We start from the raw sequence: 13,984 nt of genomic DNA, 5'->3' as shown, positions 1-13,984 counted from the left end.
GTGACTATCTTATATTTATGACCTCTAGTTTTGAACTCCCCACAAGTGGAAACATTTTCTCTATGTCTTTCCTATCAAAAACTCTATCATTATCTTAAAGACCTCTATTAGGTCACCCCTCAGTCTTCTGTTTTTTTTAAAAAGAGAAAAGAGTCCCAGCCTGTTCAGCCTTTCCTTATAAGGATATCTTCTCAATTCTGGTATCATCCTTGTGAATCTTCTTTGCACCCTCGCCAATGTCTCTATATCCTTTCTATAATATGGAGACCAGAACTGTGCACAATACTTCCGCAGCTGTTGACGATCTCCACCCCTGATATCACTGTACCCAGTAAAACCGTTACTCTTTCCCATCTTGATCACTCCCCCTTGCGTGGCTCCCATCTTCACTCCCTCAAGTCCAAGGGGCGCAGACTTGAGCATATCTGGCACACAACTGGTCTAGTCTTGTCTCACCGGATCTGGCTAGACCACAGCAAACACAATCAGTCCTCTCTCTCCTATGCCAAAAACTGCCCACTACACCAGGGTGATCCCAGAGGGCAAAGAAAACCCCCAGTCTCTTTTCTCCAACACTAACTGTCCCCTTAAACCCCTCCCTTTCCCCCTCCAACAATTGTGTGGAATACGTGGACTTCTACTCCCTCACCCCCCAATCATCCTATCCCCCCCTCACCACCATATCCTCCCCTCCCTGACCCCCCCCCCCCATCTCTCCCCCTCACCCCCATTCCACACCCTCAATCCTTCCCCCCCCCACCCGTCTCCCACCACCACCCCCCCACCGAACCATTCCCCAAATCACCCTCACCATCCCTATCCCCGCCCGGCCCGGCAGTTAGCAGGCCCAGTACAGGGGGCTGAAGGGCAGATGGATCCATTTAAAATAGGACCCGTTTAGTGCCAACATCGCTGCCGAAACACATGAGGCTGGGAGAGGGAGAGAGAGTTGCCTCCCTCACGCCTACTTTCCGTCCGCCAACTGCTCTCGTTAACCCGGCCCGGGCTCCAGGCCTGCAGCGAGCCGGCCACCCATTCTTTCTCCGTAGCCCTGCAAATTTTTCCTTTTCAAGTATTTATCCAATTTCCTTTTGAAAGTTATTATTGAATCTGCTTCCACCGCCCTTTCAGGCAGCGCATTCCAGATCAGAACAACTCGCTGCGTAAAAAAAATAATGGAGGGACTTTCCCCGCAAGACTCTGGTGGGTGACTGATAACGAGCGTCCCATGTACACATGGCCCAGTGATACCCTAGCAATGAAGACGGGTACAGTAGAAAGAACAGAAACTGGGTTTAATCTTTCTTGGGCTGTGATCAACACCAGGCAAGAGGAGATTGGTGTTCCCTGCTGAGCAATGAGTTGGTGTCTCACACAAGACTTTATCCCATGGAGATTCTGGTAGACAATCGGGAAGGTGGATAATTGGAGTAGAGATAATGGAGGCTCGACTGCAAATCTACCTCCAGTTTCTTACTTGGAGATTTTGAAGTGTATCAAGAGGTACTCAATAAGGCAAAAGAACCAATGGGGAGATGAGGAGAAATTTTTTTTATGCAGCGAGTTGTTATGATCTGGAATTCACTGCCTGAAAGGGCGGTGGAAGCAGATTCAATAATAACTTTCAAAAGGGAATTGGATAAATACTTGAAGGTGAAAAATTGCAGGGCTATGGGGAAAGAGCAGGGGAGGGGGACTAATTGGACAGCTCTTTCAAAGAGCCGGCACAGGCACGGTGGGCCGAATGGCCTCCTTTGTTCTATGATTCTAAATAAAGATTGGCGCATCCTCTGGACCAGATGGCATATTCCCTCGAGTGTTGAAGGAGTTTAGTCTGGAACTGCCCACTGTCACGAAGGAACCGAGCACTAGTGAGGTTCGATGGAACTGGAGGCAAGTTTACACACAGAGACATGCAACTTAGGGCAGATAGGAGAGAGATTGAAGAAAAGGGAAGTGAAGAAAAGAATAGAAAAAATGGATGGGGGAAGGATATTGAGGATTGTGAAGGGACCAGTGTAGCAGTGTTTAGATACAAATGTACAAAGCACAAGATGGTAGACCAGACTAATTAGGACAAAGGGCCGTGACGTTGTAGCCTGAAACTTGGAGTCAGACAGGAACTAAATATTCCCAGCTATAAAATTTTCAGGAGAGACAGAAAAGGTAAAAGGAGAGGGTTAACCTTATTAATGAAAGAGACAAATCGAGCAATAGGACAGAGTTTCTATGTAATCTGAGGACACCCAGCCCTGACTCACCACCACCTCTCTCGACCCCTCATTTGTCACACTGCTTGTCTGACTGGATGAGTAAAAATTTCTTCCAACTAAATATTGGGAAGTCTGAAGCCATTGTCGTTGGTCCCCGCGACAAGCTCCGTTCCCTAGGCAACCGACTCCATCCCTCTCCCCGGCCACTGTCTGAGGCTGAACCAGACTGTTCGCAACCTTGGCCTCTTATTTGACCCCGAGATGAGCTTCTGACCACATATCGTCTCCATCACCAAGACCGCCTACTTCCACCTCCGTAACATCGCCCGTCTCCACCCCTGCCTCAGCTCATCTGCTGCTGAAACCCTCGTCCATGCCTTTGTTACTCTAGACTGCACTATTCCAATGCTCTCCTGGCAGACCTCCCATCTTCCACCCTCCGTAAACTTGAGCTCATCCAAAACTCTGCTGCCCGTATCCTAACTCGCACCAAGTCCCGTTCTCCCATCACCCGCTGCGTTCGCTGACCTACATTGGCTCCCGGTCCGGGAATGCCTCGATTTTAAAATTCTCATCCTTGTTTTCAAATCCCTCCATGGCCTCGCCCCTCCCTATCTCTGTAACCTCCTCCAGCCCTACAACCCTCCGAGATCTCTGCGCTCCTCCAATTCTGGCCTCTTGTGCATCCCCGATTTCCATCGCTCCACCATTGGCGGCCGTGCCTTCAGCTGCCTGGGCCCTAAACTCCTGAAATCCCTCCCTAAACCTCTCCGCCTCCCTCTCCTCCTTTAAAGACGCTCCTTAAAACCTACCTCTTTGACCAAACTTTTGGTCAACTGTCCTAATATCTCCTTATGTGGCTCGGTGTCAAATTTTGTTTGACAATCGCTTTTGTGAAGCGCCTTGGGACGTTTTACTACGTTAAAGGCGCTATATAAATGCAAGTTGTAGTTGTAATGGTGGTGTTCAGACTGCCTCGGTCAAGGTTGAGTTAAGAAATAGTAAGGGATCCAATACCATTTTGGCAATACGTTACTGGCATCAAGTAGTGATGAGATTTAAAGGCAATTTAGAGAGATTTGCAGCAGTAACTGAGTTATAATAACGCAGGACATTAACCAGCTTAAGGTAGACTGGGATAAGGCAAAGGTTTCTGTTCAAAATGGGGAGGAGTTCTCAGAACACATTCAGGACTGTTCCTTAACCAGGATGTTTAATGTCCAACAAGGAAGGAAGGGAATGGGTCTGGGTCTGGGTAATGGGTAATAAAGCAGGTCAAGTAAATGACCAGAAGGTAGGAGAACATTTGGGAAATGGCGACCAGAACCTGATTAGGTTCACATTGAAAATAGAAAACAAAAAAGGGAAACCCAAGTTAAAAGAGCAAGGCTGGAAAGTAATTGGTTTCAGTGGGATGAAAGGGAGCATTTCCAGATTAAATGGGCAGGACATAGAGGGTTATCGGGAGACTGAATGCTTTACCACAGGGGGCTATTGAAGGACACACGATAACATAACTTAAAAGGGTATTGGATAAGCATTTGAAAAGGAAGATGAAAGGGACCAGGGCAGGGAGACATGATTACAGTAGGTAGGTTCAGTTAAAGAGGCACAGACACAGGCATTATGGGACAAACGGCCTCCTTCTGTGCTGTAATTTCTGTGATTCTATACCGACATCCAGAATCTGTTCAAAGCAGCACCGTGACTTGGTTAGTGAACAGATTAACGACCTGTGATTTCTGTTTGGACAAGTGGAGCTCATCGCTGCCCGCACCCCCCCAGCTCCCCCCAACCCCGAGAGAATGTGTGAGACACAAGTGGAGCTCATCGCTGCCCACTTCTGCAGCCCGCCCGCACCCCCCAGCTCCCCCCAACCCCGAGAGAATGTGTGAGACACAAGTGGAGCTCATCGCTGCCCACTTCTGCAGCCCGCCCGCACCCCCCAGCTCCCCCCAACCCCGAGAGAATGTGTGAGACACAAGTGGAGCTCATCGCTGCCCACTTCTGCAGCCCGCCCGCACCCCCCAGCTCCCCCAACCCCGAGAGAATGTGAGACACAAGTGGAGCTCATCGCTGCCCACTTCTGCAGCCCGCCCGCACCCCCCAGCTCCCCCCAACCCCGAGAGAATGTGTGTGACACAAGTGGTGTGAATGAACTAGTTTTGACACTATCGTTCTTTAAGTGCTGATGACTTCAGTTCTGGGAAATTGATTGAGACGTACCATTCTGACATCTGTCCCCCTGCCATCCTTCCTTGCAGATACAGCTGAAAGCAGCCTCTTTGTCTACACACTGGACTGAGCCATCAGCATGGCACGGTGAAGGAGAACACTGGTCTGAGATTCCTGGATGAAGCAGTGGACAACAACATCGGTTGCATCTCCGATTGAATGTTAAAAGACACATCAAGAAATATTACATAAGCAAACAATGAATGAGAGATGATCGATTGGTCCATTTAGCCAGTTCCTTCCACCGATGATTTTAAAATTCTCATCCTTGTGTTCAAATCCCTCCATGGCCCTCGCCCCTCCCTATCTCTGTAACCTCCTCCAGCCCGACAACCCTCCGAGATCTCTGTGCTCCTCCAATTCTGGCCTCTTGCGTATCCCCGATTTTCATCGCTCCACCATTGGCGGCCGTGCCTTCAGCTGCCTGGGCCCGAAGCTCTGGAATTCCCTCCCTAAACCTCTCCGCCTCTCTCTCCTCCTTTAAGAAGCTCCTTAAAACCTACCTCTTTGATCAAGTTTTTGGTCACCTGTCCTAATATCTCCTTATGTGGCTCGGTGTCAAATTTTGTATGATATCGTTCCTGTGAAGCACCTTGGGACGTTTTACTACGTTAAAGGTGCTATATAAATGCAAATTATTGTTGTTGACTATCACCAATTTATCCCATCATGGACTCTACTCAACTCCTGAAGAGAGGACCTGTAGAATATCACCATCTCCAAAGGTAGATTGATCAAATCCCCAGAATACTTATTTTATCCTTCATTCCACCTCTTGGTGGATTTACTTCAAATCTTCTTCCGTCATCACATTTAATAAAAGAGAAGTTAATGCCACAAAATCAAAATAATTAGATTGATAATTATTATTTCACAAGGCAACTGTGGAATGAACAACTTTCAACATCTGAATTCATTCAGGTGATATCTGCCTTGAGCAAAGAATAAATAATGAAAAACAGTGCGACCAGATTCAAAGAGTAGTGCAGTCACTGTCGTTATGTAGAAAAACAAAACAGCCAATTTGCGCACAGCAAGAATTCACAACAAATGAGTTATATATTTATGCGGTCAGTCTACAGAACTGGACATTGCCCCTGATTTTAACGTACCATTTATACAGCTCCTCAGGTTCTCAGGAGAGTGTCTGGAAGTGTAAATCAGGCTTGAAATGCGTACTCGATAGCGGCTCAGACAGTCTGTGGGGAGACGAGGAGACAGACAGCCTGATTACTCAAAACAAAGGGAAAGTTCAGAGAGTTCCAGTGAGAAACACAGAGTTATCTGGTTGGTTACGTAGATTTGCATAGAAGCTGGGCTATGCTGGCTGAGCTTTACAGGAGGAGGCCGTTCAGCCCCTCGAGCCTGTTCCGTTAGTTTATTAGATCATGGCTGATCTGTATCTTAACTCCATTTACCCGCCTTGGTTCCGTAACCCATAATACCCTTACCCAACAAAAGTCTTTCAATCTCAGTTTTGAAATTTTCAATTGACCCCCGGCCTCCACAGCTTTTTGGGGGAGAGAGTTCCAGATTTCCACTCCCCTTTGTGTGAAGAAGTGTTTCCTGACATCACCCCTGAACGGCCGAGCTCTAATTTTAAGGTTCTGCCCCCTTGTTCTGGACTCCCCCCACCAGAGGAAATAGTTTCTCTCCATCCACCCTATCAAATCCTTTAATCATCTTAAACACCTCGATTAGATCACCCCTTAATCTTCTATACTCAACCCTCATAATTTAACCCTTTTATCCCCGATATAATTCTGGTGAATCTGTGCTGCACCCCCTCCAAGGCCAATATATCCTTCCTGAGGTGCGGTGACCAGAACTGAACACAGTATCCAGGTGGGATCTAACCAGTTTATATAACTGTAACATAACTTTCACCCTTTGTATTCCAGCCCTCGAGATAAAAACCAACCTTCCATTAGTTATTAATTCCATTCCATTAAGTATTTTTTGTACCTGTCCACTGGCTTTTAGTAATTTCTGTACTCAGGCCCCTAAGTCTCTCTGCTCCTCCACAGTTCCTAGATTCACCCCATTTAGAAAATACTCTGATTTGTCTTTCTTTGGTCCAAAGTGGATGACCTCACACTGAACTCCATCTGCCCCAGTTTTACCCACTCGCTGAATCTATCCATGTCCCTTTGCAACTTGCTGCTCCCATCTACACTATTTACTGTGCCTCCTAACTTAGTGTCGTCAGCAAACTGAGATATTCTCGATAACGACGTCTATAACGCAAAGTGAAATCAACAGACTCGATTATCCATCAGCGGCACCACCAATGGGAGCGCTAATACAGAAGTGAAACTCACCGAGGTACTTGGGGTAAAAGTATTCCTGCAAAAAGAAGGAAAAGAGAAGTCAAGAAGAGATGCACTCCTGTCCTGGGATTTGACAGGTACAGACACAGGAGACCTCCTGTGACGTTACTCACTGGGGTGGGTTACTTTGATATTTATCATCGTCTCGGGACACCTGGATCGCAGGAATCACTGGCCGTTTCTCCACAAGATCTACTGAAACAACACGCCTGACACAAGGTTAAAAAAAAAACTACATTCCTCACTGTCACAGGCCTCAGAGATACAATGGGCCCAGAGAGTCCCACAGGCCTTCGATCCTGGCAGAGATGACAGGAAACCGTTTGACCTCCAGCGCTGGCCTTGCCAAAGTTAATGGGGTCAGGGCGAGATCAACTCACTTGGGTGGCCTACATCAACTGGACGGGTTCCCGAACATTAAGGACACATCTTGGATAAACGCCAGAGTGGGAGGCTGCAAAAACGTGGCTTTGAATGCTCACTGCAGTGTGTGTGTCAGGATCACTCCCCTCTCCCCTGGAAACATCTCATCAGCGCCCCCTTTATAAGCCGGGCTTTTCAAAATCTTTGGGGCCCGGAAACCCCCCTCCCCCAAGGTTGGTCCCAACATCCACTGCTCAGTAGCCCTGCTTTCACTCACCGATGTCCCACCAGGCCTGGGATGAGGAAAGGTTCACCAAAATATAACAGCAAGGAAAACAATAGGAAAAAAGGAAAGAACTTGCATTTATATAGCGCCTTTCACAACCTCAGGACGTCCCAAAGCGCTTTACAACCAATAAAGTACTTTTGAAGTGTGGTCCTTCATCGTCGCTGGGTCAAAATCCTGGAACTCCCTTCCTAACAGCACTGTGGGAGAACCGTCACCACACGGACTGCAGCGGCTCAAGAAGGCGGCTCACCACCACCTTCTCAAGGGCAATTAGGGATGGGCAATAAATGCCGGCCTCGCCAGCGACGCCCACATCCCATGAATGAATAAGAAAAAAATCACTGTTATAATATAGGAAACGTGGCAGCCGATTTGCCCACAGCAAGGTCCCACAAACAATGTTATGTTTTTTGTGATGTTGGTTGAGGGATAAATATTGGCCAGGACACTGGAGAACTCCCCTTCTCTTCTTCAAAATGTGGCCGTGGGATCTTTTACGTCCACCTGAGAGGGCAGACGGGGCCTCAGTTTGATGTCTGATCTGAAAGACGGCACCTCCGACAGTGCGGCACTCCCTCAGCACTGCCCCTCCGACAGTGCAGCACTCCCTCAGCACTGCCCCTCCGACAGTGCAGCGCTCCCTCAGCACTGCCCCTCCGACAGTGCAGCACTCCCTCAGCACTGCCCCTCCGACAGTGCAGCACTCCCTCAGCACTGCCCCTCCGACAGTGCAGCACTCCCTCAGCACTGCCCCTCCGACAGTGCGGCACTCCCTCAGCACTGCCCCTCCGACAGTGCGGCACTCCCTCAGCACTGCCCCTCCGACAGTGCGGCACTCCCTCAGCACTGCCCCTCCGACAGTGCGGCACTCCCTCAGCACTGCCCCTCCGACAGTGCGGCACTCCCTCAGCACTGCCCCTCCGACAGTGCGGCACTCCCTCAGCACTGCCCCTCCGACAGTGCGGCACTCCCTCAGCACTGCCCCTCCGACAGTGCGGCACTCCCTCAGCACTGCCCCTCCGACAGTGCGGCACTCCCTCAGCACTGCCCCTCCGACAGTGCGGCACTCCCTCAGCACTGCCCCTCCGACAGTGCGGCACTCCCTCAGCACTGCCCCTCCGACAGTGCGGCACTCCCTCAGCACTGCCCCTCCGACAGTGCGGCACTCCCTCAGCACTGCCCCTCCGACAGTGCGGCACTCCCTCAGCACTGCCCCTCCGACAGTGCAGCGCTCCCTCAGCACTGCCCCTCCCTCAGCACTGCCCCTCCGACAGTGCAGCGCTCCCTCAGCACTGCCCCTCCCTCAGCACTGCCCCTCCGACAGTGCGGCTCTCCCTCAGCACTGCACTGGGAGTGTCACCCTAGATTTTGTGCTCAAGTCTCTGGAGTGGGGCTCGAACTCTCAACCTTCCGATTCGGGGGGAGAGTGCGACCCACCGAGCAGGCTCACTGTAAAGAACCCAAAGTACTTACTGTTTCTGGATAATTCTCAAATACCTCCCGAGCTTCCTCTTTGTTACAAAATTCTTCGATGCATTCCCGCTCTAAGCTGCCTTGTTTATGCTCCTCGAAGATCGTATTTGCTCGTCGTTGTCTGATGAGAATCTGTGACGCTTGTTGATGTGACAGGACTGTGTGCACACAAAAAATTATCTGTCAAGCTATTGTTCACTCAATCAATGCAGAATTTCACTTATCTACATTAAAAATTCATCTGCCAAAGGTTCGAAGGGTAGATTTTACCAATTTACAGGGAGTGTCTCCTGGGGATCCAAGCGTAGAGATCAGTGAGTCCCACCAGTCATCACAACAGTGACGACACTTCAAAGGTACTTCATTGGCTGTAAAGCTCTTTGGGACGTCCCATGGTCGTGAAAGACGCTATATAAATGCAAGTCTTTCTTTCTTACCAATTGCTTCTGTAACTGAGAAGCCACCAGAGAGTATTCAAAGTCAACAATGGCAGCTTTCATGGTCATTTCATTTTGGTGCCAACCCATAACTTCAACTCATAACCTCTGGGTCACTAGTACACGGCCATAACCTAACGACACGGGGACGGTAGTGTGATAGTTACAATTAAAGAAAAATTGCATTTCTATAGCGCCTTTCACGAGCTCAGGACGTCCCAAAGCGCTTTGAATGCCAATGAAGTGTAGGTGCTGTTGTAATGTAGGAAAATGTTATGTTACTGGACTCGGAACCCAGAGATTGTGAGTTGTTTTCCCACCAACTTGAATTCAGTTTTTTAAAAAATTCTGGAAATAAAAAACTGGTCTCAGTAAAAGTGACTGTGAATCTGTCGGATTGTCACAAAAAACCAACTAGTTCACTGATGTCCTTTAGGGAAGGAAACCTGCCGTCCTTACCCAGTCTGGGCCTATACGTGACTCCAGTCCCACACCAACATGGTTGACTCCTAACTGCCCTCTGGAGTGGCCACTCAGTTGTAGCAAAACCACTACCGGCGGTTCAAAGCAGCTCACCACCACCTTCTCAGGGCAACTCGGGATGGGCAATAAATACCGGCCTCGCCAGCGACACCCACATCCCAAGAATGAATAAAGGAAGAAAAAGTGTCAGCGCTCTCACCTCTGAGCCAGAAGGTGGTGGATTCCAGCCGCACTCCCAGACTTGAGCACATAATCCAGACAGACACTCCCAGTGCAGTACTGAGGGAGCGCCGCACTGTCGGAGGGTCAGTACTGAGGGAGCGCCGCACTGTCGGAGGGTCAGTACTGAGGGAGCGCCGCACTGTCGGAGGGTCAGTACTGAGGGAGCGCCGCACTGTCGGAGGGTCAGTACTGAGGGAGCGCCGCACTGTCGGAGGGTCAGTACTGAGGGAGCGCCGCACTGTCGGAGGGTCAGTACTGAGGGAGCGCCGCACTGTCGGAGGGTCAGCACTGAGGGAGCGCCGCACTGTCGGACGGTCAGCACTGAGGGAGCGCCGCACTGTCGGACGGTCAGTACTGAGGGAGCGCCGCACTGTCGGAGGGTCAGCACTGAGGGAGCGCCGCACTGTCGGAGGGTCAGTACTGAGGGAGCGCCGCACTGTCGGAGGGTCAGTACTGAGGGAGCGCCGCACTGTCGGAGGGTCAGTACTGAGGGAGCGCCGCACTGTCGGAGGGTCAGTACTGAGGGAGCGCCGCACTGTCGGAGGGTCAGTACTGAGGGAGCGCCGCACTGTCGGAGGGTCAGTACTGAGGGAGCGCCGCACTGTCGGAGGGTCAGTACTGAGGGAGCGCCGCACTGTCGGAGGGTCAGTACTGAGGGAGCGCCGCACTGTCGGAGGGTCAGTACTGAGGGAGCGCCGCACTGTCGGAGGGTCAGTACTGAGGGAGCGCCGCACTGTCGGAGGGTCAGTACTGAGGGAGCGCCGCACTGTCGGAGGGTCAGTACTGAGGGAGCGCCGCACTGTCGGAGGGTCAGTACTGAGGGAGCGCCGCACTGTCGGAGGGTCAGTACTGAGGGAGTGCCGCACTGTCGGAGGGTCAGTACTGAGAGAGCGCCGCACTGTCGAGGGTCAGTACTGAGGGAGTGCTGCACTGTCGGAGGGTCAGTACTGAGGGAGCGCCGCACTGTCGGAGGGTCAGTACTGAGGGAGCGCTGCACTGTCGGAGGGTCAGTACTGAGGGAGCACTGCACTGTCGGAGGGTCAGTACTGAGGGAGCCCCGCTCTGTGACTCCAGTCCCACACCAATGTAGTGGACTCCTACCTGCCCTCCAGAGTGGCTGAGCACTCAGTTGTACCAAACCGCTACAAAGAATTGCAGCCGTTCAAGATGGTGGAGGCGGCCCGCCAGCACCTGCTCAGGGCAAAGAGGGATGGGCAATAAAAACCAGGAGTGCAGACGGGCTATGCCATATTCAGGAGCAAGGTGGGCTGGGCAGGTGGGTTCTGCCTGTCCTATGCTCAGGCAAGGGGGAAGTATACTGATGTATGTGCCTGGCCCTGAGGCTCCATGGGATGCACCTATACAGCTCACGATGACAAAAAAACTTGGGAAACCCTCGAGCATGTGATGAGCTCAGTAATCTGTACTGAAAGTCTTCCCTCACTGATTGTTTTCTCTTTTGATGTCCTTAGTCATCCAGTGCCGTGGGGACCCCCTTAGTCATCCAGTGCCGTGGGGACCCCCTTAGTCATCCAGTGCCGTGGGGACCCCCTTAGTCATCTTGTTGGACCCCCTTAGTCATCCAGTGCCGTGGGGACCCCCTTAGTCATCCAGTGCCGCGGGGACCTCCTTTGTTATCTTGTTGGACCTCCTTAGTCATCCAGTGCCGTGGGGAGCTCCTTAGTCATCCAGTGCCGTGGGGACCTCCTTAGTCATCCAGTGCCGCTGGGACCCCCTTAGTCATCCAGTGCCGCGGGGACCCCCTTAGTCATCCAGTGCCGTAGGGACCTCCTTAGTTATCTTGTTGGACCTCCTTAGTCATCCAGTGCCGTGGGGACCTCCTTAGTCATCCAGTGCCGTAGGGACCTCCTTAGTCATCCAGTGCCGCGGGGACCTCCTTAGTCATCCAGTGCCGCGGGGACCTCCTTAGTCATCCAGTGCCGTGGGGACCTCCTTAGTCATCCAGTGCCGTGGGGACCTCCTTAGTCATCCAGTGCCGTAGGGACCTCCTTAGTCATCCAGTGCCGTGGGGACCTCCTTAGTCATCCAGTGCCGTGGGGACCCCCTTAGTCATCCAGTGCCGTAGGGACCTCCTTAGTCATCCAGTGCCGTGGGGACCTCCTTAGATATCTTGTTGGACCTCCTTACCTATCTCATGCCCTAGGTACCTCCTTGGTTATCTTAAGATGTAGGGTAAGGGGAGTGAGGCTTCCTTGGGTTGATTTTGTAACCTGGCAATGATTTGTAGAATCCTTTTTCTCGGTGTGTAATCTATTCTGTTCCGCACGTTCCTCCATTCTGTTGTAAAAATGCCTTCAGCTATAGGTCAGGGGGGGGGGGGCTCAGTAACAAACGCAAACAGGAGAGGGACAGGCATCAGCCCAACGGGCAGCCCAATTTCTCAAAGCTCCAATAACGGTGGGGAGCGTCCAGTCAATAACTACACCAGTCGGCACTAAGACAACGTTAAGAGACAGCGGTGTCGGAAACTTTATATCTACAACCAGGCCTCCCGTGGCATTGCTCATGTTGAATTGGAGAACATGCTCTTTTACCCCACGTGATGCACGATCTGTTATTAGAGCCACTGATTTACTGGGATTGAAGAAGTCAAATTGAGCACCGTGGGTATTTGTGATTTTTTTTTAAGCTTAAATTCCACAATAATTTGCACCGGAAATTGAAAGGGTGGTGGGAGCAGATTCAATAGTAACTCTGAAAAGGGAACTGGATAAATAGTTGAAAAGGAAAAAATTTGCAGGGCTCTGGGGAAAGAGCAGGGGGAGCGGGACTATTTGGATAGCTCTTTCAAAGAGCCAGCACAGACACGGTGGGCCGAATGACCTCCTTCTGTGCTGTTATAAACTGTAAATCATCAGCCGTGATTATTATTAAATGCTGATTTAACTATGTAGTCTGAATTTATCTTCATTTTATCGCCCTGTATACAGAGGAAGATGGCAGGAAGAAATTGCAGATTTCAGGGGAGTGGGAGAGACCATTTGCGCTGGTAGGGGTCGGGTAGTGGCCCTGGGGCTTGGAAGCAGGATCATGGGATGTAGGAGCATTGGGGGAGCGCCAGTGTCTGGGAAAACCGGAGGTGGGATTGTGGAATGTGGGCGGGCCAGTCGTGGTGTTTGCAAACAATGGCAGCAGAGTACCAGGATCTGGGAGGATGAGGTGGGACAGGAGGGAGAGATGAAAAAGGGCAAGAAAGGCAGGATGGGAGGGCGAGGTGGGAGAGGGTGGAAAGGCAGGATGGGGAGACGAGGTGGGAGAGGGCGGAAAGGCAGGATGGGGAGACGAGGTGGGAGAGGGCGGAAAGGGGGGATGGGAGGGACGAGGTGGGAGAGGGCGGAAGGGCGGGATGGAGGGACGAGGTGGGAGAGGGAGAAAGGCGGGATGGAGGGAAGAGGTGGGAGAGGGCGGAAAGGGGGGATGGGAGGGACGAGGTGGGAGAGGGTGGAAAGGCGGGATGGAGGGACGAGGTGGGAGAGGGCGGAAAGGCGGGATGGGAGGACGAGGTGGGAGAGGGTGGAAAGGCGGGATGGGAGGGCGAGGTGGGAGAGGGAGAAAGGTGGGATGGAGGGAAGAGGTGGGAGAGGGCGGAAAGGCGGGATGGAGGGACGAGTTGGGAGAGGGCGGAAAGGCGGGATGGGGGGGAGGGTGAGTTGGGAGAGGGTGGAAAGGCGGGATGGTGGGGGTGAGGTGGGAGAGGGTGGAAAGGCGGGATGGTGGGGGGGGGGGTGAGGTGGGAGAGGACGGAAAGGCGGGATGGTGGGGGGGGGGGGCGGGGTGAGGTGGGAGAGGGTGGAAAGGCGGGATGGGAGGATGAGGTGGGAGAGGGCGGGAAGGCGGGATGGTGGGGGGGGGGGTGAGGTGGGAGAGGGTGGAAAGGCGGGATGGGAGGATGAGGTGGGAGAGGGCGGGAAGGCGGGA

General features: G+C 51.9%; 1 protein-coding gene across 1 annotated transcript in view; it reads right to left on the bottom strand.

The window, feature by feature from the left end:
* pros1 (protein S) overlaps positions 1–13,984 on the bottom strand; it is a 37,019-nt gene that overhangs the window by 21,594 nt on the left and 1,441 nt on the right. Inside the window, exons 2-5 of the mRNA XM_067986637.1 lie at positions 8,904–9,061; positions 6,770–6,794; positions 5,561–5,647; positions 4,440–4,562 (exon numbers count right to left, since the gene is read on the bottom strand). Of these exons, the coding sequence (XP_067842738.1) occupies positions 4,440–4,562; positions 5,561–5,647; positions 6,770–6,794; positions 8,904–9,061 (393 nt within the window). The remainder of the gene's footprint in view (positions 1–4,439; positions 4,563–5,560; positions 5,648–6,769; positions 6,795–8,903; positions 9,062–13,984) is intronic.

Source organism: Heptranchias perlo, chromosome 6 (genome assembly GCF_035084215.1).
Source record: "Heptranchias perlo isolate sHepPer1 chromosome 6, sHepPer1.hap1, whole genome shotgun sequence".
NCBI lineage: Eukaryota > Metazoa > Chordata > Chondrichthyes > Hexanchiformes > Hexanchidae > Heptranchias > Heptranchias perlo.
This window is presented reverse-complemented; position numbering and strand designations above follow the sequence as displayed.